This window comes from Sinohyriopsis cumingii, chromosome 15 (genome assembly GCF_028554795.1).
Source record: "Sinohyriopsis cumingii isolate HCF-2022 chromosome 15, ASM2855479v2, whole genome shotgun sequence".
Lineage (NCBI taxonomy): Eukaryota > Metazoa > Mollusca > Bivalvia > Unionida > Unionidae > Sinohyriopsis > Sinohyriopsis cumingii.
Window position 1 is genome coordinate 102,212,123 of NC_142975.1, and position 26,969 is coordinate 102,239,091.

At 35.3% G+C, this 26,969-nt stretch overlaps 1 protein-coding gene across 4 annotated transcripts in view; it reads left to right on the plus strand.

Annotated features, from left to right (window-relative positions):
* Positions 1–343: 343 nt before the first annotated feature.
* LOC149782393 (neuroglian-like) overlaps positions 344–26,969 on the plus strand; it is a 73,343-nt gene continuing 46,717 nt past the window's right edge. For all 4 annotated transcript variants that reach the window (XR_016414364.1, XM_089933780.1, XM_089933782.1 and 1 more), the window contains exons 1-4: positions 344–497; positions 4,114–4,398; positions 5,634–5,897; positions 21,664–21,960. Coding sequence is in view for 3 of the 4 variants with exons in the window: in XM_089933780.1 (XP_089789906.1) it covers positions 476–497; positions 4,114–4,398; positions 5,634–5,897; positions 21,664–21,960 (868 nt within the window). In the remaining variant the exon portion in view is untranslated. The remainder of the gene's footprint in view (positions 498–4,113; positions 4,399–5,633; positions 5,898–21,663; positions 21,961–26,969) is intronic.

The following is a 26,969-nucleotide window of genomic DNA, read 5'->3' on the forward strand; positions in this document are numbered from 1 at the left end:
TTGTTTCAGAGATTTTCAAGTATCAGATTCAATACCCAGCAGACCAGCAATTCCTATGACTGGTTCGTGCCCATCAAGGTGTTAAATTCTTTGCTTTAAAGGCTGATTTCATTTTGTAAGTTACAAGTGTAGTCAACTTTTGTAGGTTCTATGGCTGTTATATAATTTTTTTCTTTATTTCTAGTTTATGTTACTGATGTCACTCTCTACCCAGTGAAATCCAATATTACTTTCTTGGAAGGGGATGAGGAAACCATGGCATGTACTTCCAGTCTAGCTAGACCAACACCCAAAATAAGATGGTGGCTTGATGGAGTTATTAAGATGAATGGGTCCTCTGAGAATACTACTACTAATGGAAGCCTACAAACAGTCACCAGTGAACTTCATCTGAAACTTGATAAAAACCTATCAGAACAAACAAATTTACTGTGATGCCCAGGTGGAAGGTGAACCTAGCCCAGTGAACTCCAGTATGGCAATCATCAATGTTTGGTGTAAGTGTTTTCATTAATATATTTATCAGTTTCTGCTTACTTTAACTAACCCCAGCTGAGTCATACCAAAGACTAATACAAATTGTACTCACAGCTGCCTTCCTAGATGCTCAGCATGAAGAGGTTAGTGTTAGGACTGGTTGGCCTGGTGTCAGGATAATGCGACTGCATGGGACATCATGCAGTATGTCTGCAGCATGATGCCCCAGCACTAGATATCACTATAAAATGCCACACCACAGACATTGTAGCGATATGACTGAAAAATTGTTAAAGCTATGTTAAAAGTCGAAAACACACACACATTTGCTTTAACTAGTGTCCGCTATGCAAGCAATTCGAAAGTTTTGCTATGTATATAAAGTTCAGATTACCTTTAATTTAACTTCTTGTACCTTTACAGTCTTTCAGTCTTGCATGTGAGCATGTGAAAATTGTTAGATTCACCATCATAATATGTAATGCTTGAATATATACAGTCAACATCAAAGGTAAAAAGATAAAAAAATAAAAATGTTTAAAGATCTTGGTTGCTCTCCAGAAAGAAGAGAAAACCAGTCTTAATTGAGTGTTTTTTTCAACTGAACATTGTGTTAGTTGTACATGGAAACTTGACAATTGGTAATCTGCTTACATTGCCCATTGTACAGTAGTCCATCTCTTGAACAGTTCCCCTGACCAGCGGCCACCCACTTCTTACAGTCAGAATCCCTTGGCACCTATGAGTTTGTATTCAAAAGTACCCCTCAAGAACGGCCACCCTTCTAATGCACAAAAATGGAAAATGTTCCCCTCACGAGTGGCCAAGCTGTTTTTAAAAAATGTATCCAGAACCAATAATTAATTCATATCATGACAAAAGGTAAGTAATCAGGTTATCTCTATCATCGATAGATGTTTCCCAATGTCAAGTTTCTGTTACTGAAAGAAGTGTTGACTAAAGAACATATAACACTAAGATTAATATTATATCTTTATCTATAAAAGCCAATGTTTACAGGAAGTGGGCTCAACAATGTTATGTTAGAGTTTTGGGCTTCACACATCTGTTGAGTTCTTCCCTTTGATGATTACGGTACAACCGGACACAGTTGTTAAGATCATAACAGGGTCAGCATAGGCTAAAAAATAGATTTTGTGCATTAACACACACACAGAGAAATTAATCTTGAACAAAACAGGGTACCAGACAAAGACCAAAAAATCACATCACAACACATTTATTGCTTCCTTTATGAAGAAGGCATTTCATCCACTTGACACAAATTTTGTCTGCATAATTAAATCACATACATTTAGCAACATCTGAATAAATCATTACAAAACATTAACATGTCATCACTTAAACGGAGACATATTATTTTAGAAGAAAGTCGATTATTCTATTCGATGACATCGGGTGAGGTGGGAAAGGGGGACTTGCTGAACAATTTTATGTAGAAAAGACTCGAATAAAACAATTTTATGTTGAAAAGACTCAAATGTCGTAACTGATGAGTTATTCAGCAGCAGTGGGAAAATAGAGCAGATGGAAAGAGAATTAATGTATTTACCAAGATTTAAATGACGTTTTTGAATGGTTTTGCAGTGTGCATGAAAACAATACCCGCTCGCATATCACTCTTATGCCAAGAATAAGAACTATTAATGTATATTCAGTTGAAATAAATATATTATTGTAACAAGAAGACCCTTTTAGTAATGTTTCTTTTAAACGATGATATTAAATGAAGATATTATACTTCTCATAAAAAATTAGTCCCCCTCTGGAAAGGCCACCCTTCAATAAGGCCACTTTCCCAGTGCAGAAGGGGTGGTTGTATAAGAGGGGGATCACTGTAATATGCATGTGTGTTTGCAAATAAGGGCATGACTCCAGTGATTGAAATAAGAAACTCTGGTCTCATGATAGGAACATTAAACAGCCATTTGTCAGGTTGTAAAATTTGATGTAACTGTTGAATCTATTTAAACGATCATTTTTCTTCGTCGATTTATTTTATGTGGAGTGGTATGTCTTTGTACTTCATTTCATGATGAATCAGCTGTTCAAACTCTTGAAACAAAAGATAATGAAAGATATACATAAAAATGGTCACAATTTGTTCTTATTATACATCTAAGCTTCTAATTTTTGCCGTATACTCTAAAATTTGGAAGTCTGCTGGAAGTCTTTATTGATTTTTTTCTGCATCATGATCCAACTTTGCATGTAAATTACACAGTGCACTTACTTCTACATGTAAATGTGCCTGTAAAATTTTGATGGGCAATCACGTGACAACAGATATTAAACAATTAGACACAGTGACATGCATCATAATTTTGCGGTGGACGATTTTAAGATGCCTCATGAATGCATCATATGCATCAAAGTTATTCCAGAAATCGATTTTGTCTGCTGCAGACAACTTCAGATATGAATAAGTTATGCAAATCGCTATAAGTGAGGTCGGTCAATGTGTTTTCGTGGAATGTGACGGAGAGAGGTGGGCTTCAGCAATCTCTGTAAATTTCGATCGCTACTGACTGTTGAGGAGGTTGCATTCACACCCACCAAAGGATAAACGTGTTTGTGGCATTGAGAATACAGAATATTTATCTGGGTATTTTAGCCTATATTAGGATGCCCCTTGTCAGGAAATTGTAACATTCTCATTAATGGTTTAAACGATAAATATACATTAAGTGCTTTGGGCATTGGGGTCCTTGAAAAAGTGGATAAAGTCCTTGAAAAGTCCTTGAATTTTGCCACAGAAAAGTGTATGAACCCTGCATTCTTACAGTAAGGAATCCCCACTTCATCAAAGAGACCTAGAAGTTTGGAACTAAGTTTAACTGTGCTTGTATTCTATGGAGAGTTTATAGGCCACAAAGATATAGTAAATCATTGAAAGGTTTCCAAGTTAACTGCCTGTTCTTTTCCGTAACAATATGATAATAGTGCATTATGCTTTTAGCATAACTATATTGGTGGCATGTAAATTTTATATTGATGATCATATTTATCAGGGTTGCATAACCCCTGGCCTGCCAACGTGTTCTGTCCGGCCCTCAGGGCAAATTAAAACAACACAGAAATCTGACCTGTGAACAGTAATTATATTAAAGAAATGTGTTTGCGGCCCTCGAGTGGCCTTAGAAAATGCAATCTGGCCCTTGGCTGAAAAAGGTTGTGCACCCCTAATGGATATGTTTTGAAATCCTGCTCAGTGGTGGGCCCTTTATTGTTATGCACATAATTACTTTCAATAGATTATAATGATTTTATTTTCATAATTTGATTAAAATAATGACTGTATTGTTAACATTACATGAACAAATCCATCCACAGTCTTAACAGGTCGTAATCCTCTCTCTTGTCAAAACCATTTCGTCTCACCATCTTTGGATTTGTAATATGATTCAGTTTGCACATATCATTACCTGCCTCAATACATGCCTATGTCTATGAATCTTGAAGGAGAGATTGACTTGCAATATACCAAACATCTTGTTGTTACAAGTTGATTTGAACTATATTAACATTAAGTGACAAATAAATCTCAACTTCAAGTTCTATTGAATACTTTTATCTCAATCGTTTTGAAAGTTTCTTTCATATTTTGTTCTTTAGACATGCCTGCTTCTCCATCAGTGGAACCAGTCAATGTGAAATTTCCTTGGCTTGAGAATCGAACTGGTACACTGCGGTGTGTGACAGCAGACCGTGGAAACCCACCAGCTTCAGTGATATGGTCCATCTCCAAAGGCATCAAGGACAATGATGAAAACTTGGTGTTCAGTAATCTTAGTGATCAAGATAATGGAAAGTCTGTAACTTGTCAACTGCAAAACAACTACACAATCCTGAAGAATATAAGTATTGTCTCGCCTAATGATGTGACACTTAATGTTGAATGTAAGAATGTATTTGTTATGTCTATCTATCTTTATATCTATCTATCATTTCATTATTTTTGCATTCATAATTGCTTCCAATACATGATAATGATTCTTTTTTATAATTTGATTAAAATAATTATATCATTGTTAACGTTACCATGAAGTATTCAAGTACAATCTTAACAATTTTGACCTCAACTATTTTGTCAATATCATTTAGTCCCACCATCTTTGGATTTCAAAAATACTCCAGTTGGCACATATCTTTACCTACCTAAGTATCTGCTCATATTTATGAATCTCAAGGGCTTGATATGTGATGTATGAGTCGTCTTCTTTCCTAATGTGACACTTAAGATAGAATGTAAGATAATAAATGTAACTCTCTCTCTCTTTGAATTCATAAGATTTATGTAATATTTATATTTTGTGTCAGTAATCACAAAACACAACTGCAGAACATGAATGTAAATTGTGGACATTGCACTGGATTGTGTATTGTTACTTAAATATATTATACAGACTACACAAAGTACATCTTGCTAGCCAATATGTTTGAGCATAAATAAAGCGAAACTCTGCTTGCTACGAGTGAAAATGTAGTATTTTCACCCACTTGATGAAATATATCCGTTATTCACTCATTTCAATCAACAATCCTCTACATAATTTATTCCAACAGTCTTTTAGGTCAGTACTGCACCAATCTTCTTAAAAGACTAGTATATTACTGAATAAAGGTTTATTCTAGTTTTGTTGTTGTTGCATAAAACATTGTATCGTAATGAGCAGATTTTAACCAAAGATACTGTAAATTGACCTAAGTATATATAGTCTCTTCAACATTTATCAATAGTGTTTTAGAAAAGGATTCCCCACTTTTCTCTGCTGTCAGTAAAAATATGCTAAAGTCTTTGTTTAAATATACAGAGGTATACGCCTGACATAATTTTTTTTCAAAAGCCCTTCAGGTTTATTACATTAGTTAAACATATTTTGAAGTCAAATGAAGTTCATGATATTGAATTTAAATGAAGTTCTTGACATTGAATTTAAATGAAGTTTATGATATTGAATTTAAATAAAGTTCTTGACATTGAATTTAAATAAAGTTCTTGACATTGAATTTAAATGAAGTTTATGATATTGAATTTAAATAAAGTTCTTGATATTGAATTTAAATAAAGTTCTTTATATTATGAAGCATTAAAAAAAAAAACATTACCCAGTATGAACATGGTACTTTTACAGATACACCTACTATCACCCTGATCCCGGGTGATAAGCAAATCAGGGTGAAGGAGACATGGCCACTAACCATAACATGCATAGGAACAGGAAATCCCAACCCTAAGGTGGAATGGCTTGGAAGAGTTTCTCCTAACAATGTACTGCTATTCCCTGATGTCCGTAGGAACAGCACAGGAACGTACACTTGTAGAGCTAATTCTACCAGCACCAATTTTGGCAATGTTGAACTGAGTCAAGAAAAATCAGCTTTTGTCGTCATTGAATGTGAGTACTCCACATAATGTATTAGTTATGCTACTGGGCAAAGAATGAAGCAACACAAAATTGTTTCCTTTCTGACCTGACTCAATATTGGTACAAGAAAAACCCTGTAATCTCAGGAACATGGCATCCTATAATAATAATAATAATAATAAAGACTTTATTTAGAGAAGGTGTTATTTATATTTGATTTAATATATTTTTAACTTAATTTTGTATTTGTTAGTTTTATTTAATTTTTGTCCATTACATGCTATTGCAATGTAATTTTATTTACTGGATTTGACATTTTCCAGAAAATAGTTTGACCTGACTGTTTTTTTCGTAAACACTAATAATAGAAACTTTGTATCTAATGCCTGACCTTGATTCAGAAATCCATGATTTGAAGTAAACAACTTTTTTTATGATCATGTGACCCTCATACGGGAATCTGTTTTGCATCTTAAATTAGTGTATAACTCTTTTCTATACAGAATTTAGTCAGTTGGGCTATAAACCATTAACACTTAAAGGTGTTTTGTTGTGACCATTTAGAGCTGAAATTCTATTTTATGGAATTATTATGCTTTTCCTTGGAAATATTTAAGTGCGCATACAAAAGTCTTGGCCAAAGACATTTATTGAAATTTTATTTGGAATTCAAAACTGGAATATCATTTTCTGTCGTTCAACAAGGAACTGTTGACACATCAGGACAATGATGACTATTGCACACATCATCGTCCTCCATCTTGGATTTTTTTTATCAGAACTCCAACTCAGATTCATTTAGGCCTTTTTATTACTAAGACTTATATTTTTTTAATTTTTGGATTATTTTTGGATTTGATTTGTAGAACCGTAAGTTTATTTCTCAGTTTTACCTTGTTTTTCTAGGGAATTATTTGTTAAATTTTACAAAGCTTGTTGTGTTCACTCTTTTCTTGTTACTGTTTTAAAGAGCCTAAAAAGTAACAGAAGGTAACTCAGTTAGTTAGGACTGTTCCATTAAAACATACATGGGACCCAGGGACGGTACTTTTAAAAACATGTATGCCAGGGTAGTTTGGTTTGAAAATTGCTTCTGTCCCTGTTTGTTTACCCAATAAAATCTCTTATATATGTGGTTGAAATAACTGGTTTTGTAGATCAAACTAACTGTGTGAGCAGAACGTAATCAAAAAGGCCCACTTTAGATATTCAGTCATCTAATTGGTATTTTATGTTATGCATGCTGTACTTGTTGCCCATCAAGAGTATGTCCGTTTTGTTTACTTCAAACAGTTCTGTTTTTTGTTCAACACGCTAATCAAAAATTGTTAAAAGGCTAGTGAAATACCATTTATTCAATCATTATGAACTTTGTTGTCATAGACACTCGTTTCTATCAGTCAAAAGCCATTATAACACACGCACTTATCTTCATCCAATTAATGCAAGATAAGCGACACACACAGAATTGGAGAAGGGCAGATTTTGTGTTATTTACCTTGTGTTAATTAATTGAACGGATAGAAACAAATACATATGTGTAATGGAGTCTCTGTTGGAGATTTTAACTCCAACATGTAATGAATCAAGTCCAGTTCCAATTGATAATTCCAATGTTTTGGAATATAGCTTCACAAAATTTGACTATTTAATGGATATCAGAGGAAAAATCTGATTGATAGTACTTGGAGGATAGAACCGAATAATTGCAGAGCATAATAGCATTGGCATTACTGTTATATGTTGGTATGAAGTGTCTTATGTTACACTTCAGACGAACTAGTTTCATGGGTTCAGTTGCATTTTGTTTAGTTACTATCATGACTGTTTAAAAGAAACCTCAGAACTATTGTAATAAATGGTGAGTAATAGATCATTGTTCACACAATCTTCCATTTATTTCTGTATAGAAATGATAATATCCATACCTAATTAAAATATAACTTTTAGTAATCTAAGTCAAAATGTGTTGGGTTTTTTTCATTAATGCTTTAGATTCTTAATAGGCAACAGTTCTTGTTTTCATTGCTGTTGGTCATAACCATGCAAGTGATTATTAACAATGTGGTCAGTTGTTGCTTGGATACAAGTAGATGATTGTTACAACTTTATGCACAGTATCCAGCCTTCTCAATGATACCATAGTAGCAGGTTGAATTAAGCATTGTTGACTTTATGTTTAGATTTTGTCTATGTACATGGCATTTTGCTACACATTTTGACAGTACACCAATTTTTGGGTATGTTTGTCATCTCCAAAATATACATAGCATAAATGCTGCTTTACATTCCATGCTTTTTTTTAAAAATTTACGTTAACAATTATCATAATGAATGCACTAATGCTAATTGTTGAGTTCACAAGTGCTAGTTTCAGTATGATTCTGATGCTGGCTTTGTATTAAACTTTGTTTTGTTGGGGACTGTCCATTTTGTATGAACACAGTGAGGGGCTTGAATTTTGAATATCTGTGCGTGTGGGTGGGGATAAGGTCAAGTAGTACATACACACCTAATGACAAAAACTTGTATTAAAGTTACAACGAAACCTATTTGCCATAGTCAGAAACAAACAACTGATTATATTTGCACACCAATTTGTAGATCCTTGCCAATTTCAAAGACGAAAAGCATAAGAAAGGATGTTATAAATAAGTGCAATTGGCCAATAAGAAGGCAGATAACTATTCAGTGTACTGCACTTGCATATTAAGTGGAGATGATCATTGCCATACAAGTCTTGTGAAAATGGAGAGAAGTGTCTTTCATTATAGTTTTTTTTTATAGTACATACGTAACTGAAAAGTAAATTGTAAGAAATTAGATTGGCCCCTGTGCCCCTTTCTGGTTTCCAGGATGGATTATGTAATGCAGTCAAAACTGTGTCATCTGCAACTTGCATTTGTAATGTACAGTTTTAATAATATTTTTAGAAATAATGGACAAATCTAAATGTAAATTCAGACTTTATGGAACTATTGAGATTATTAAACACATTGAATGATCAAATCTGTTGCTTGAAAACTGGGACTTGCTCATGCAAATCTTAAGCTGTGTTACTAAAGAAACTCTGTTTGATTTGAAATGCAAACAAATTGACAGTGTTTGAAGGGGGTACTACGCAAATGCATATGCATGCACTGGGGAGGGGTTAGAAAAAGTACACCCTGCAGTAGGGGGAGGTTAAAAAATGACTGTTTTCATTGTACTAAATGGACAACCCTTTATCCTCACCTTGAATAATAACTTTTATTAGGGCAGTAATGATGATGAGACAAAATAGTTTTAGTCTTTTTTTAAGAGTGGAATGGCTGCATACAAGGTTTTAATTTTTTTTGCAAAATTATTATTCAGGCTGTTTTATTTTAGATAGCACAAAACGCTTCTGTCACAAACTGAATAGGAATTGTACACCATTTTTAACCATTGAAATTTGACAATGGGTAATCCCTTGCAGTATTTCTTTAATCACTGGACATGTCCTTGCACCAAGCTGTTATATTCCTGGTGCACACATACACTCACAAACACACACACACTTGAGCTATTATAAGTACTTCACCCTCCCCCTTTACAATACAAAAGGACATGTTGTTTCTTCTATGTTCTTACAGGTAGAAAAAGCTTTTACCTATCTTGTTACTGGCTTTTACCTATCTTGTTACTGGCTTTTACCTATCTTGTTACTGGCTTTTACCTATCTTGTTACTGGCCAAGACATGTACATTTATTACACATGAGTATCTCTTGTATAATAAATTTAATTGCCAAATTATGCACATCACTCTATTTATTTCTCACTTTGAAAATGCAGCAAAACAAATTAATTTATAACCCAGTTATTTAATGTATTCCCCCCTTGACATCCTACATGCCACTCCTCAGCTCCACATGCACAAAAAACAAGATATATATCCAATGCAAACAGCTGCATGAACATCTGGCAGATATATTGCTTATTTTATATACCTTTAGCTGCAATAATTAAGCACATTTTTGGAGGGGTCTGAAAAGGCGTCTGTCAGTTTTAATATAACCTAGATAAATAAATTGATGTCATTTTGCCTTTTAACTTTTAACTTTATTTGCATTCATTGTATTCAAAGACGATGAAATGCAACATGTTGTGATTAAAGTTTAAATGTATACCATAAAGATATGCACAAATAGTAAAGAATGAGATATAAACAATGCATGATTTCATTATAGTATTATATAGTGCCAAATTTGGTGTTGTAGTTAGCATTGCATTATAAAAAATGGCACAAATATATATCATTTTTAAAACTATCTTGATAGTTTTACATAGTTTATGTTGTTCAGGCTACCATTGATGAGTACATTTGTATTAAAACATAATTTGTGCAACTGCCCCATGCTAAATGTGATGCTATTCTTTGCTGACACTGAATTCACAGTTGGGGGCTTTACATTTAGCAGCAGAAGTAAATAAACCCCTACTGGCCAGAGAAGTATTAGATGGCTTGTAGTCAATCACTAATGGCAAATTGCCCTTATTATCCAAACATTTAGTTTAGTGGTATAACTGGACTGATTGCCAAAGGTTAGTGATTATTTGTCATTTCTAAAACATTCAGACGTAGGATTTCAGGAAGTGTATAATATTACAGGCAGTCCAGCAATAGCCAATTAGTTGTGTTTGGTTGGATCAAATGGAGTTGTGAATTGGCAGATGATGACATAAGTGATCCAGTCTTTATGACAACATACTTATTATTTCCAAGTTTTTTTTGGTAAGCAAGTGTTAATGTCTGAGTGGAATTCAGTGGTATATAATTGTATCTCTAGGATAGGAACTTATAACATTGAATGTGTTGATTTAACCACTAATTATTGATTTCAGGGGCTAGATAAACTGCCGCAATACCGATAGTATTAATGGTGTAGTGAGGAGTTTACACTGATAAGCTCAGTCTACACAATCTGTCAGCAATCAGGGGGTTGAGCTAAATTAGTTTGGTATTACCATAAATGATCGACAAGAGAATTCATCTTATTCATATGGGGTATACACCTGAATGGTGTTGGGCCTGATACTATTGCTAAATCAAGGAGATTTCTTCCTGATAAATTGTGAAGAAAGGAACATATTTAATTTTGAGGGAGAAAGTGCATGACACAAGAGTTGTGCAAGAAATAGTTCCATGCACTTCTGTGGAACAAGTCAAGGTGAGTGATATGTATTACATATATATTTGACTTTTTGTATGACTTTTGTACGGGAATGTTTTCTAAAGGTTGACATGTTTTTCCTTAGTTTGAACTGTAAAGTGGTGATGAAACAGTTGTCCTGAAATAAATGAATTCTTCTTGATGATAACAAAAGTGAAATTCAGCTTGACTAAGAAGTTTCAAAATTTGTCAAATTTTATTTAAAAAAATAGCTGGTACAACAGCTTTTGGTTTTAAAGAATGATAGGTAAATTAAATGTAAACAACTAAGTTGTAGTTCACACTATTTCAAAGCTAATAACATCTGAAATAACATAATAATAATAATAATAATAATAATAACTTTTTAGTAATTCATGTTTAAAGGAATATTCAATGAGGAAAGGAAAGGTGCATTTTTATCATAGTTGTTGTTGGAGACCAAACACAAATCCAGTAATAACATGTATATCGTCTCACATAAAGTTCATGGAATAGTGGAAGAAAATGCTACAGATTTAATACATTACTAATTTTAAGCATACTTTATGCGATATATCCAGAACTTGATATCTTAAACAGTGTTCCAGGTCAGAATATGAAAACGCATGTGGCCATAAAACATTTCTTTAAATTCCATAAACACAGCACATAATGATAGATTTCCCTTACTTTTACGGTGTATGAATAAAGGTTCAAACGGGGAGTTAATCATAGAGTTTAAGAATTTTATGTCAAGATGCCTGAATATGATATAGTCCTGAGTCCAACAGCAATACCTATATTGCGATTTAAAACAGACCAAAAGACTAGATGCCACAAGTTTAAGACATGGCTCTTGTGTGCTTCTTTGGGGGAGGTGCTATAATTAATCTGTTTCATTTCAAGGGTATGTCGGTTGCATAGCAAAATGCTACATGGGATAATGTCTCTAGCAGATTGGGTCTCAAAAGCAAGACCGCCATATCTCTTTAGCTTTTTTCTATCACCTCATCCCCCAGAGAATGTACCTTGCCCGTTCAAGATTTTCATTTCATCACTGCACTCAAAACACGCATACTTTCATTCAAATCTATCTACTTAGGCTGGGTAAGTATTCACAATTTTACTTATGTGCATGATCCAACCAAATATCACAGTAGAAACATTTGCTATCAGTCTGGAGTGCAAACGATGGCTATTCCTTAATATTAGACAGGTGCGTTACTACGCAAACCATCTGATCAATACATTCAGCAGGCTACTGTGACAAAAGTAAGAAGATACTGTTGTTTGGCCTCTCAGTCTGCAGAACTTTTTCAGTTTCCATTTTATAGATAAAAATTATTGTAGATGCTTTTGTGAAAAATGTGTTTGCTGCTGCACATCATCATCCTGTCTGGCCAAAAATATTAATATGGAAAATAGAAAATATAATACACATCTGTTATACAAATTGTGTCGTATCTGTCATTGTTTCTAAATGTATGTCTTTTTTAACATGTGAATCTGAAGGTGCATGTAAATTTAAAATATTACAATTTTCAATGCAAACAAATCAAAGATCTTTGTTGTCTTAATGAGTTAGTATAGTTATATAATACCCATCACATACAGTATATTGAATTTGATAGTTATATATTCTTGCAGGATGGCACTTTTTTCTTGAAATTGACGATTATGATCAGATGCAGTTATCAAGATCCTAACATGATCAGATAGAAATGAAGTCAACAATGTTTTGACAAAGCTTTCGGTTTCACACAGCATATTTTTTTATTTTATTTATTGATGATTATGACCAGACGTAATTATCAAGATCATAACTTAAGATAAAAATGTCACATGACAGTATATGTATCACTTCCAAGAAATTTCGTTTAGTCATAACAAAGACTTACAAAAACGGTACTAACAGCTGCCTTGCTTGGCGCTCAGCATTAAGAGGTTAGTGTTAGGACTGGTCGGCCTGGTGTCAGGATAATGTGACTGGGTGGGACATCATACTACATGTCTGCGGCATGATGCCCCAGTGCTAGACATCACTATAAACTGCCACATTGCAGACATCGTAGCGATATGACTGAAAAATCGTTAAAGCTACGTTAAAAATCCAAATCACAAATCACAAATCGTTTACAAAAATTTCTTCTCCAAATTTGAATTGCAGTTCTGTATAATTAGCAACATAGGAATAACTCTTTGCAAAGCTTTAACACGTCAATATGCAAACAAAGAAATAATACTTTTATTCCAAAAAGTAAGTTACTTGACTTGATGACAGTGGGGAGCATTCACTTGCCGAAAGGTTTTGTTGGGAGACTCAAATAAACAAGATCATAAAAAATAAGGAGAATATTTTGTAGCAGTGGGAAAATGGATTAAATATAAGGACAATTGATTTAAATATGAAACAACAGGTGTGCCAAGATTTAAATATAAATTTTTAATTGTTTTGTAATGCACATGCCAACAATACCCCATTCACATTTCATGCCTACGAATAAAAGCTGTTAACATATGCTACCTTGAAATGACTATATTTTTAAAACAAGAATTTAGATAATTAATTTTAATAATTAATGATACTTTTAAATGAAGATATTAACTGATTTTAACATCATTTCTTTGCAGATCTACAAACATATAGAGGTAATAATCGAAAATTTATTATTTGGGAGTATTTTAAAATGCTATCAGATAATGGTAATATTTAAATGAAATAGAGTAAAATACAGTCTGTGTTATGAGTTATGATTGATCTCTTGAACAGAGTAGGTAAAATAATTTGGTGGTATACATGGAAATTCAAAATTATACATTTTCTTTATTATTTCAGATTATACCATTGGATTTGTGGAGGAGATGGTGAAGACAACAGCCATTAAACGCATGGGGCACACTGATATGGACGAATGAATCTGCACTCTTGGCATCCGTCCGTCTACGTGAGACAAAGGTGTGGCTCCAGAGTAAGCTTTTGTTTATCCTTCTTTCTAGCTCTCTTTTCAGCTTGTTTTATTTTTCTATCTTCATCTGCGTTTTGAATTCCTTGCCTGACAGCTAGACGCCAGCTGGAATGGTTGTTTGCACAGCTCACCCAGTCATTGACATTGATGTTTGCCGTCTTCATATCCTTCTTGCAAACATCTTTGTAGTGCAGATGTGGTCATGCAGTTGGTCGTGCACCTTCTCCTAACTCCCCATATAACATGTCCTTGGGAATGCGGCCTGGGTCCATTCTCTTGACATGGCTGAGCCAGTGAAAGCGCCGCTTGCTGAGAATGGAGATCATGCTGTTCATGTTAGCGTGTTCTAGAACCTCTGTGTTGGGTACTTTGTCCTGCCACTCAATGTGCAGAATGCGCCGCAGACATCTCAGGTGGAAGCTGTTGAGTTTCCACTCGTGTCTTGCATATGTGGTCCATGTTTTGCTGCAGTAGAGGAGTGAGCTGAGCGCGCAGGCTTGGTAGACCTGCAGTTTGGTCTTCTCAGTGAGGTTGGGGTTGTTCCAGACTCTCTGGTTAAGTCTGGCCATCAGTGCTGTTGCCTTGGCAATCCTACCGTTCACCGCAGAAGAGTAAGCTGGATATGTTGGACCGGAGGAATGTGACGTTCTCGACAACTTCCAAGTTGTACCCATCAATGGTGACAGAGGGAGGGGAGTCTGCATCCTGCACCATGACATTCGTTTTCAAACTGATGGTCAGTCCAAATTCCTTACAAGCATGGGAGAGGCGGCATATCAGCTACTGAAATCCATCTTGCGTTTGTGATGTTAAGGCTGCATCGTCGGCAAAGAGCAATTCACGGATGAGTACCTCTGTGACTTTAGTCTTAGCACGGAGACGGGCAATGGGTGATGTGGAGAAGAAGATGGCAAAGAGCGTCGGCGCATAGACACAGCGTTGTTTAATTCCGCTGATGACTGGGAAGGCTTCCGATGTTGTGCCATTGAAGCACACTGCTGTGTATGTTCTCATGGAATGACATGAGGACAGCAAGCAGTCGTGGGGGGCAGCCGATCTTCTGCAGGAGTCTGAAGAGTCCATTCTGACTAACCAGGTCAAACGCCTTCATGAGGTCCATGAAGGCAAAGTAGAGGGGCATCTGCTGCTCATGACACTTCTCCTGCAGCTGACGTAGTGAGAAGGTCATGTCTACAGTTGACCTGCCGGCTCGAAATCCACACTGAGACTCTGGGTAGATGCGAGAGGTTAGGATGTGCAAGTGCACCAAGGCAACATGGGCAAAAGCCTTTCCGATGATGCTGAGGAGGGCGATGCCCCGGTAGTTGTTGCAGTCGCTATGGTCTCCTTAATTTTTGTACAAAGTGATAATGTTGGTGTCACACATGTCTTGTAGGATGTATCCCTGTTCCCAGCAGAGGCAGAGGAGTATGTGTAGGGGCTGGAGCAGTGCTGGTTTTAAGCTCTTGAGGACTTCAGGCAGAATGCCGTCGCTTCCAGGAACCTTCCCACAGGCAAGACAATCGATGGCTTTTCCGAGCTCTTCCAGGGTGGGCTGTGTGTCTAGCTCCTCCATGACAGGCAGGTCTGGAATGGTGTCCAGGGCAGTGTCAGTGACGTTTTGGGTTGCATATAGCTCGAGATAGTGCTCAACCCATTGCTGCAGTTGTTTCCCCTGGTCTGTGATGACTTCGCCTATCTTGGACTTGAGGGGGCGGTCTTGTAGCTGGGAGACGGCCTGTCGCCTTCTTGATACCCTCATACATTCCTCTTGCATCCCAGGTATCAGAATCTGTCTGTATACTGTTGCAAAGGTTCAGTCAGTAGGTGTTGGCACAGCAGCAGGTGCTTTTCTGGGTGTTGTTTCTTGCAATCCTGAGGGCTTTTAGTGTTATTGGGTTAGGTGCAGCCTTGTATGCCAGGAGGGCTTTCCTCTTTGCCTCAGTCACGAGCTCCATCTCCTCCCAGTTTGCCTGATACCAGTCGACATTCTTTTGCTCCCTCTTCCCGTAAGTTGTGATGGCTGAATTGTACACAGAGTCACGGAGATGGGACCACATGGAGTCAATGGTGTCATCAGGTGTCACTTTGGTGAGGGCTTCCTGCAGTTTGCTGAAGAACTGCTGTGTTTTCTCTGGGTTGCTTGCACAGCATGTGTTGATGCATGAGTGACCTTTCTTCTTGGGGTGGTGCAGCTTCTTGGGTAATATTCACACCTTGCTGGCCACGAGAGAATGGTCCGTGTCGCAGTCAGCACTGTGGTAGCTGTGGGTGAGGAGGACACTGGCCAGTTCTGCATGCCTGGTGATGACGAGGTCTAGCTGGTGCCAGTGGCGTGAATGTGGGTGTCTCCATGACACCTGGTGGATCTCCTTGCATTTGAAGAAAGTGTTTGTCGCACATATGCTGTGGGAGCAGTACATCTCCAGCAGTCGCTGACCATTCTCGTTGATCTTGCCCCTTCCGTAAAAGTCAAGACAGGTGGACCAGGCCTCATGGTCAGCGCCCACTCTAACATTGAAGTCTCCTAGTAAGTAAAGGCCTTCATTGTTGGGGATACTGGATATTGCCTGATCCAGAGCTGGATAAAACTTGTCTTTCTCCTCGTGGGTGGAGCAGAGGGTTTGGGTGTACACTCTGAAGATGTTGACCGGGCCTAAGGATGTTGACAGCTGGAGGGCAAGGATTCTCTCAGTACCTGATGACGGAGGTTCAATGAAGGCGATTAGCATGTTCTTTACAGCAAAGCCTACACCGTGCTGTCTAGGTTCATCCGAGGGCTTCCCCTACCAAAAGAACGTGTAATTGGCTTCCCTGATGGTGCCGCTGTCAGCCAGTCGGGTCTTCTGAAGGCAGGCAATGTCGATGTTCAGTTGTGAGAGTTCTCTGTCAATGATGGTAGTCTTCTGTGCATCGTCGATCTGCTATATGTCAGCAGTCAATCCAGGACACATGGTCCCGATGTTTTAGTTGCAAAACGAAGAGCTGGAGTCTTCCAATTTCTTCTTTTAGTCTTTCCTGGTGCGGAGTTTTGAGTCCCACTTGTCGAGATGATTCTCTAAGCTCCATGCACACAGTGAAGCAGGCAGGCCTTGGTGGGCAGCACCTTACTGACTGGGGGCTGCCCAGCTTGAGGCAGGAGGAAGCTGTCCAGTGAGACCTGGTGATCTCTACCACCGTCAGAAGTGACCCCTGGTGCCAAGTTCTGCGCCAATCGAGCTTTGACTTAGAACCGGTAAACTGCTACTTCTCGTATTGTGCCGATGCCGTACGACGACGCTCAAGTGTCCTCTCCGGTGGAGCTACAAAGCCTGGGCAGGGTGGTATAGAAAATCAGCTGTTGTCGTTGCAGCAGATCCCCCCTCTCCACGCAGCTGGTGGGCCCAAGTGAACGATGAATGCCGATACAGCTTGGCACCAACAGCATTGCAGGAGTTGCCGGAATAACGTTGAAGACAATGTCAGACCGCCTTAAGGATTTACTCCCTTAGCGTTTCTAATGAGTGGGTATAGCCACAAGGCAGCAGAGGTTTGGAATCGGAGGTTTCCTTCTCCTAGATGAGCTACCATCCAAGGTTTACAAGTTCCATCTATCCGAAGCAACTGGTTTTAAGGCGCCAGTGGTCCACCTTCACCCCTTCTTCTGTTAGTGGAAACCATGGTCTGCCGGACTTCAAATCTAAGCCACTCGTGAAGGCCAGGAACCGGATTTTAGTTGCCAGAGGCAATCAGAGACGCAAGCCGTATGGGGCATTTGTGGAGGATTGGGGCACTTGTCTCCTACTCCCACCCCGGGCAATGTCAACCTTAGACCACGAATCTGCACTGATCTGAAATTAAGCACTTTATCCTAATTATAGATTTGTATAGGTTTAGAATTTTCATCAATTGAAATAGTGTGTTGTAAGGAAGTGAAACTGTGATAACCCTTTATTTTGGTATGTGTTATAATAGACTTGACTGCATGCCAGAGTTGCTTAATTTGTATATTTGTTAACATAAATGAAGACACAACTTGTTAATAAGGAGGAATAAACATTTTACTATCATTTCTTATAGTACTGTATTGTGTAAAAATCTAAGGAAGTGATTCTGTGATAACCCTTTCTCTTGGTCTATCTGATAATGTTAGCGAAACATTGTGATAATAGGTTCTGTGGGTCTGCCTCATAGCAGAATTATGTTAAGGAGGGATTGTATGCTATTAATTTTCCTTGATCTGTCTAAAGGTGTTAACGGGTACCCTTTTACTCAGGTACCCACCCATTCACAATTAAATGGATAATATAATTAGCTATAGGGTACCTGCTTAGTCCATGTAAACAAAAAAAACAAACAAAAAACATGTTTCCAAGTTCAGATCAAAGATTATATCTGCCAATGTCAGAAGCATGTGAGACAAAGAATAATGACTACAGTTTGAGACTTGTGTCATGTGACATCGATCCATCATAGACCTCCATCTACTGATCATGTATTTTCAATGTGTGCAACCATTTTCCTATGTATGTCAAACATTTCCTTATTTTCTATTTATAGTAACTGTACATGACATGTTTCCAAGAAAACAGAAGAGTTTCCTGAATTTGATGCATTGTGCCACAGATTCATTATAGTTTGATACACACATAAGCAGTAGACCAGTCTATATGTAAAGAAATAAGAAACATGGCGACAAATATTATGTGAAATGGGCTTTATCAATGTGACTTGTGGATGTTATATGACTAAAAAAATTACAGGAGAGGGATTTTGTTAAACTAAAGAACAAATTGCATCAGCAAAAGGACAAACCAACAGTGCTTTTCAAACTTTGACAGCGATGTAAAACAGCATTCAGAATTTATGGACTTTACGACCTTTCAGTGAAAGTTCAACATGTGATGTAGAATAGTTAGACTATGTTATGGATAAAAACTAAATGTATGTGATTGATATTTTGTAATTGTGCCATATAATGTATAGATTACTCAGTTTATGCTCAGATTGTGCTCTTTTGACACTCATATTAATAATAATTTGGCTTATACCTCTCAGAGGTTGACAAGTATGAACTTACAACAAAAGCAGTTCTGGCTCACATGTAATATAATTTCCTTTGGTTTGGTACCTGGGTAAACAATCGTTAAAATCAACGGGTACCCGCTTGACTTTTTCTAAAATTGTGACATGTTTAGCTCTGTCTGTATAGCATAAATCTGTTAAGGAGTGATTGGGTGATATTTTCTCTGAATCTCAGCAGAATTATGTTGAGGAGGAAATGTAAAATATTACCTTTTGGTGTTTGTTGGGCTCTTTCTCTTAGGAAGTGGTTGTTTGATAACATGATGATGTGTATGTATTATAATTGTAAAGTTCTGACCATTATAAAAGTCCTTAACTTTGTGGTTTATACATGCACCCGAAGAATATTCAAGAAAATATTTACTAAGCTTAGTGATATGGATACCATCAAATGCAAAAAGAAGCTTTGGTGATTGTTTTACTGTGTAGTAATACTCATATTTGATAATGTTTTTTAACTTTTCAATTACATACACAAACTGTAGAGAAAGCTAACCTGAAGCTTTCATCCTCACACTAAGAACTTCATCGGCAGACTGATTTAATCTTTACTGACTGTTAACATCGTTCGATGGAACATTATGCGATGTTAAAAGATTGTTCCAGATATGTGGCAGATTGTAATGGCTCCTGCCCAGCATCGGTTTGTGTGCAAGGATGTAGATCTACGCTTCTAACAATAATATTTACAAATTATTCTGCTTGGAAAAAAGGGCCTGCAGGCCTATCTTTGAAACATCCCAAATGAAATGAATGGTATTAAAATATTGACAGCAAGTGAAACATTAGTTTTTAGAAAGGCTAGAAGTATGCATAAAGTTGCAACAGTTGCTCCATTATATCTCAATGAACTATTTCATGCCAGAAAACAAGGCAACGCCCTCAATTTAAGTTCAAGTTCCTCCTTTCCATCCCAAAACTACATAAATAAATCCTCAAGAAAAGTTTTCAATATTTAGAATCAATAATTTGGAGCAGATTCCAACAAGAAATTAAAGAAAGTACAAATATAAATGCATTTGAATATAATCTAATTTAATGGATTAAAAGTGAAACCTGTTCGATTTGACAAATACACTGCAACTTCAAATGTAAATTCACTAACCTTCCACTTTGTTATCTCGATAATTTTTGTACTGTACAGTATTACTTGTTCATTTAAGTTTTCTGTTTTTTATGTCCATGTATAAATATAGCTTGTTACCAATGTGCGTTTGTGTGTGCAAATATGTACATATACTTCATCTTTAGATATGCATTTAATAGAGTGCCAAAAGGAGGAATAGTTCCATGTATATAATTGTGCCACCCTCTTTGAATGAAGTTATTATTATTATTATTATTATTAAAGAACTCCGAATGAATTTTGTGGATCACATGTACACATGCTTGTTATTTTTCAGCATGTATCGAAATGATGTGCTGTATGTAAATATCAATCATGTTTAAATAATTCTTACACAGGCTGAATTCGGTAATTTTAGCTTCATTTCAGGATGCTTATATGACAATTCAATGAAAAACAGATGTCGATGTCATTTACGATGCTGTCCAGAATAAAGTGTAAATTTTGACTTTAAATATTCATATAATAGAGGGCCACAAGGGGGAATAGTTCCAGGCATCTAATTGTGTTACTTTCTTTAAATAAAGTTATTATTATTTATTATTATTATTATTATTATTATTATAGTACTCAAGATGAATTTGATGGATTGTATGTACACAGACTTGTTTTTTTCCAGCAGCGAAATGATGTTTTCAATATGTAAATAGCACTCGTATTTAAATCATTCTTGCACTAATTTTGAATTCAGTAATTGTAGCTTCATTCCAAGCTGCTGATGTGAAAATACAGTGAGAGACACGTGGATATCATTCACAATGTTTTGCATAATGGACTGTAATACTTAAGTTCTGCATGGTCAGTTTCCATTACTTACTGTCAGTATGTACATATGATATAATTGGTTAAGATGGAGACAAAAACTGTTTTTCAAAGCTTTCTTATGGGATTGAGAGGTTTTCTTCATGTCACAAATGATTAGAATGTAATGCAATGTTATCCATGCATGATGGAAGAACATAGTTATGCAAAACAATTTTAAAAAATCATGTCACATGAAATGAAGAAGCAAGATGGTGAAAATGGTATGTTGAATGCCGAAACAGGCAAAGAGTGGATTGAAAAATCCCTCAAACCAAATAAACATATAGTTTTGTTCTGTGAAAATGGTATGTTGAATGCCAAAACAGGCAAAGAGTGGATTGAAAAATCCCTCAAACCAAATAAACATATAGTTTTGTTTTGCGAAAATGGTATGTTGAATGCCAAAACAGGCAAAGAGTGGATTGAAAAATCCCTCAAACCAAATAAACGTATAGTTTTGTTCTGTGAAAATGGTATGTTGAATGCCAAAACAGGCAAAGAGTGGATTGAAAAATCCCTCAAACCAAATAAACATATAGTTTTGCTCTGTTTACTGACGTAGTGATAATGTGGTAGAGGAGAGGAGAAAGAGGTAGAGAGGAAATAAATAAGCTCAATGATAATTGTGATCCCAAACAGTCTCTATCATTGTATTAGTCCCAATATTTTGATTGTCTTCCAGATGCCCCTGATGTCTTAGTTAATTTATCTGGATCTACTGTGATTGGTTCAACAGTTTTGCTGTCATGTATACCCTTAGGAGAACCAGCTCAATACACATTCCATCAATGGATCCACAAGGTTGAGGAGACAGAGATCAGGAGACTGACTGGAACCAATACAGCTAATACTTCCACACTAACATTGTCTAACATCACCATTGAAGACATGGGCACATACACTTGTACTGTTGACAACTCTATAACTGGTCTTGATGGACAAATCAACCAGACAGGACACACTGACATCTTTGTCCATGGTAAGGATGTAAATCTTCTTATGGTAACTACTACCTTGAATTTGCATCAGTGAGTTAAAGCATCAATCGGCATTATTATGTCTGTGAACATCATTTGTCATAAACAGTCGACCTTTAAATGATTGTTATGTACTGTGTTTATCATACGTGACACTCATTGCTTTTCGTCTCTTGGACTGCTGTAGAAACCAATACAAATATCTCAGAAAATGTTTATTTTAAGACCACCATATTGTGCAATGCAGCATTTTAGCAGGAACAGAAGTCTTCGATAATGCATTTATCAAATAGATTGCCTGTTTATCTTCAGAGTTGACTGTATATGCCAAATGCCTATTTGACTTAATCAGTTCATGGGGATGTTTCTGAGGCGTTAGTAATGTTTATTAAGACAGTTATTTTAGGAGGGTGCATCATAAATCCACTTTTATCAATCAGATTTCTTTGTTATATATACCTTATTAACATTGTTTGCTTGATTGTTTATTATTTATTTATTTTTTATTTCATTATATGCTATTGTTAATGAGACATTGTATGCTGGAGTTGACCTTGTACAGAATCAATTTCATTTTCTACCTGACCTGAAATATTGATTTTGGTTTAGTAGTAAACATGCTTATTTCAGTCTGAGTCTTGAACATTGGAAATTCCGTATGAATTGTCATGTTTACCTGTTGTTTGCTACACATCTTATATCATAATTTAGTAACAGATTTTTTATATATAACTAAGCTTGTTTTGTGTGGAAACATTAAGATGCTTCTAAAAGGTTATTTTCCATTAGGTAAATAGTGTTTCTTTTAGGAAATGCTAATTGTGACCTGAGGTCAGAGAGAAGACTATATAGTCCTTTTCCTGGAAAAAAAATATTCATTCGTGCTATAAGATCTTGACAGAATTATTATGTTGTGTCAATTAATTCATTTGGGCTGGAATTTCATTATTCAAATTATTTAATTCAAGTGATTCTTCTCTGGAAATGCAAAGTGCTCTTTAAATCAAAAACATTCTTGGAAATAAAAGACTTGAATTTATGCTGAAGTTTCTAATAAGGATTTAATTTTTGGATTGTTTTATTGTGATCCAATAAAAGAATGTTGACATATCAACATTATATGGGCCATAATAGGTACAACACCACCTTCATTGTTGGATTTAATTTGGATTTACAGTAAAGTTCATCCAGAACATGAAACATTAGGACATGTGTCTGTAATTCTAAGATCATTTGGGATTTCATTCGCAATACCATACATTCTGTTCTTGGGAAATAAATTATTGTTGAATTTGCCAAGTTTGTTGGTTCTTTCTCGTATCTGGTACTTATTTTAAGACCATATATTCGTTATAACATAAGCACTTGTAGAATGCCTTAAAAACGAATCTTGATGTAATTATTATTTTATAAAATTTACTCTAGACTCATAATTGATGCTATTTAATGTTTTTAATAACATTAAACACAATAAAGTGAAAGCTGTTATCATAACATATAATGGCACAAAGCATTGAATGATAAAACAATGAAAAATCTTTTGCAATAGTAGTAACATACACCATCATCAAGTCGAACAATATCAATAATATGGTAATTAAAGGAATAAGTAGCAGTGCACCATACATGTACACAAGCTAAATATAAAAATAATCACACTCTTTTTATAACAGCAAATGGTGATAGTTAAGAACGTATTGATGTTGATTGTCTTTATAATATAACTAGCTGTTACATGTATAATAAAGAACAATTCAGAATGTCTACATCATATTTATCCCTGTATAAGTCAACATATTTTTAACTGAAATTTTGATTCATGCAGAGTGGGTCATCTTATAAGTGTGACATGCAAAAATAAATTAAAATTTATTGGTAATATGGGAAACTTGATGTTGCAGTACATAACAATATAGTCATTTCACATTTTTTTGTTTTGTTTTATGCCACAATTCTCATTCATAAAATTATCCATATATATATATATATATATATATATATATATATATATATATATATATATATATATATATATATATATATATATATATATATATATATATATAATATACACTTTTTGTATTCATTTCATGAAGACAGATGCACAATACTTGTATCTACAGTTATTTGGATTTTATGAATTTGAAAATATTACCAGTTTATTAAATGTTACCCACTACAAAAGTAAAGTGGCCATCAGTATTATTTACCATGGGTGTTTACTAACAAGTATATTGCTTCCATTTTTGTGTAAGTTCAAACAAATTGTATTTCTATAAACATTTGTGTTTTGCTGTATAAGCACGGTGTTTGATGCAGTAGAAATTTGGATTCAATGTGTATGTTCCTTTTCTATAAGTAAGATTCAATTCCCAAGTGATATTTTCCAAGATTTTCTGCCAGTACAAATGACCTGATAAGCCTTTATCTTGTAAATGCATCCCTCACTTTGTTTTCATATTGATGATCCTTTTTATTACATGGCAAATATAATACTTGTTGAGTATATTGTTGAGTTTAATGCCTTCCTATGCCAGTTTGACTTAATACTTTGGCTTTGATGGAGCCGTGACTTTGATTTTTGTTCAGTGCCAGGTAACAGAGGGTGGTTATTTGACAATTCCATGTAATCTTGCCATACAATTGATGTATGGTCAGTAGGTTTCATAGACTGTATCATCAAAGCATTACTTGCAGGGCCCAAGCTGTGTCTGTACATAAGCACCCACATATGACGTTTAAGCAGGGAAAGAGGTGTCAGATGATATTTATGACTAGACAATGATTTACAAGTACATAATGACTGAGTATTGGACAATAAGGACTAATTATTGGACTTTGTACAAGATGACATTAGTTAGTGCCACTTATAGGATTATTGTTAATCACGAAATTTCATCATTTTATTTGTAAAACGTGTGGAATTCATATATTACTGGATAAGGCAAATATGATCATTCTTAACTTACACAACAATTAACCTATAATAAGTTTTAAATTTATTTGTAGCATATTCCACTCACAAATAAATCTGCATTTTACAATGTCTTAGCCTTGAATTTTCTTTTCTTGCAAATAACAGTCCTAGTTATAGGAGGGTCGAATAAAAATTTTGCTTTTTATATCCCTGATATTGGGGTGTCAATTTCTAGTCAAATCAACTTATAAGTGAGTATATATTCTATCCAATGGAAGAAATGACCCTTTGAAATTAAAAAAACTACAATAATATTAGTGACATATGCAGAGTTTTTGTTACGTCTTTTAATTACAGCCAAACTATTTGAACAAAGTAGAGTAAAAATGTAGAAAGATTAGGAGTTGCTCATGTGAAGCATACTGGAGTTCTTCATAAACATGCCACCTTGTTCAAGGCAACATCCTTGGAGAAGTTGCGGGTTCTTTCCAAAGTGGGGTAGTGTACTGACCTTTAAACTTGCTCCGTATCCTGCAGTGTGTCCCTCTTTCATTGCTTCCTATAGGTGTCAGGCTTAACACCTATAGGAAGACAATGATTTACAAGTACATAATGACTGAGTATTAGAAAACAAGGACTAATTCTCGGACTTTGCACAATATGACATTTTTTAGTGCCACTTATAGGATTATTGTGAATCACGAAATTTCATCCTTATATTTGTAAGACATGTTGAATTGATATATTAATGTATATTGCAAATCTGATTATTCTTAGCTAGAATTCCTACACTCATCTGGTATGTTACCTATAACTGAATTCATGGATTTAAAATGTCCAGCATTATGGATTTTAATGGATTTTATTACACAGAGATTGACATATTGTAAGTTTTCAGTTTATTTGTAGGATATTCTACTCACAACTATATATATAATTGCATTTTACACTGGTTTAGCCTTCAATTATCTGTCTTGGAAAATACATCCCTCCATACAGTCTGTATGGTTGTGCTCATGTCATTACAACCTGTGTGGTAGTGTTATCTCATTGCAATATGTATGGTAGTGTTCATCTCATTACAGTATGTAGTGTTAATCTCAGTACAGTCTGTGGTAGTGTTCATCTCATTGCAGTATGTAGTGTTAATCTCAGTACAGTCTGTGGTAGTGTTAATCTCATTACAGCTTGTATGGTAGTGTTCATCTCATTACAATATGCATGGTAGTGTTCATCTCCTTACAGTTTATATGATTGTGCTAATCTCATTACAGTCTGTATTTTATTGTTCATTTCATTACAGTCTGTATGGTAATGTTCATCTCATTACAGTCTGTATGGTAGTGTTCATCTCATTACAGTCTCTATGGTAGTGTAGAAGACTGCTGTATTTTCAAATTACAGCATTGTGTCTTCATAGAGGAAGCACACTTATATGCTGCTCAATACTCCAACAGTCTATTTGTCAAGGTAATATCATTTTTAAATAATTATGATGAAGTTTGCATTTTGATAATTAAAATCCGGTAGCCATTTAATTTTATTTCTTAGTTTTAATGTTGAGTCTGTGCAATGTTATAAACAATCAGGCCTGTTTGTGTCATATTTATATACTGCCAATATCATAAGTACAAGTTGTAATCTCACCTTTTCAGTTTGGCAAGTTCATCATTCATTATGGTGGGAGGTGCAAAACACCCAAAGACAAAGCAAACATTAAACACAAAAATTTAAGATTTGGACAATTAATTTTACATTATGATGCAAGGAAAACAAACCATGAGATGAATTCCTTATGAAATTTTCTGGGAACATGCTCCTACCAAAACAGAAGATTAGAAAATACATAGATAAACTAGCAAAACTATGACAATAGTGTAGCACCAGTCTGATAAGTGTATGACTCTATGGTCTTAAAATAAGTAATAAAAAAAAACAAACCAAAATCCAAGTTTTGTAAAACTCAACAAATAATTTATTTTCTTTGAAAACAAAGTGAAAATTTAAAAAGAACTTACAGTATTGTGAATGAAATCCAAAATAGTCCTAAAAGTTTTATCTCAAGTCCAGATGTATGAAGTTTCAATTAAATTC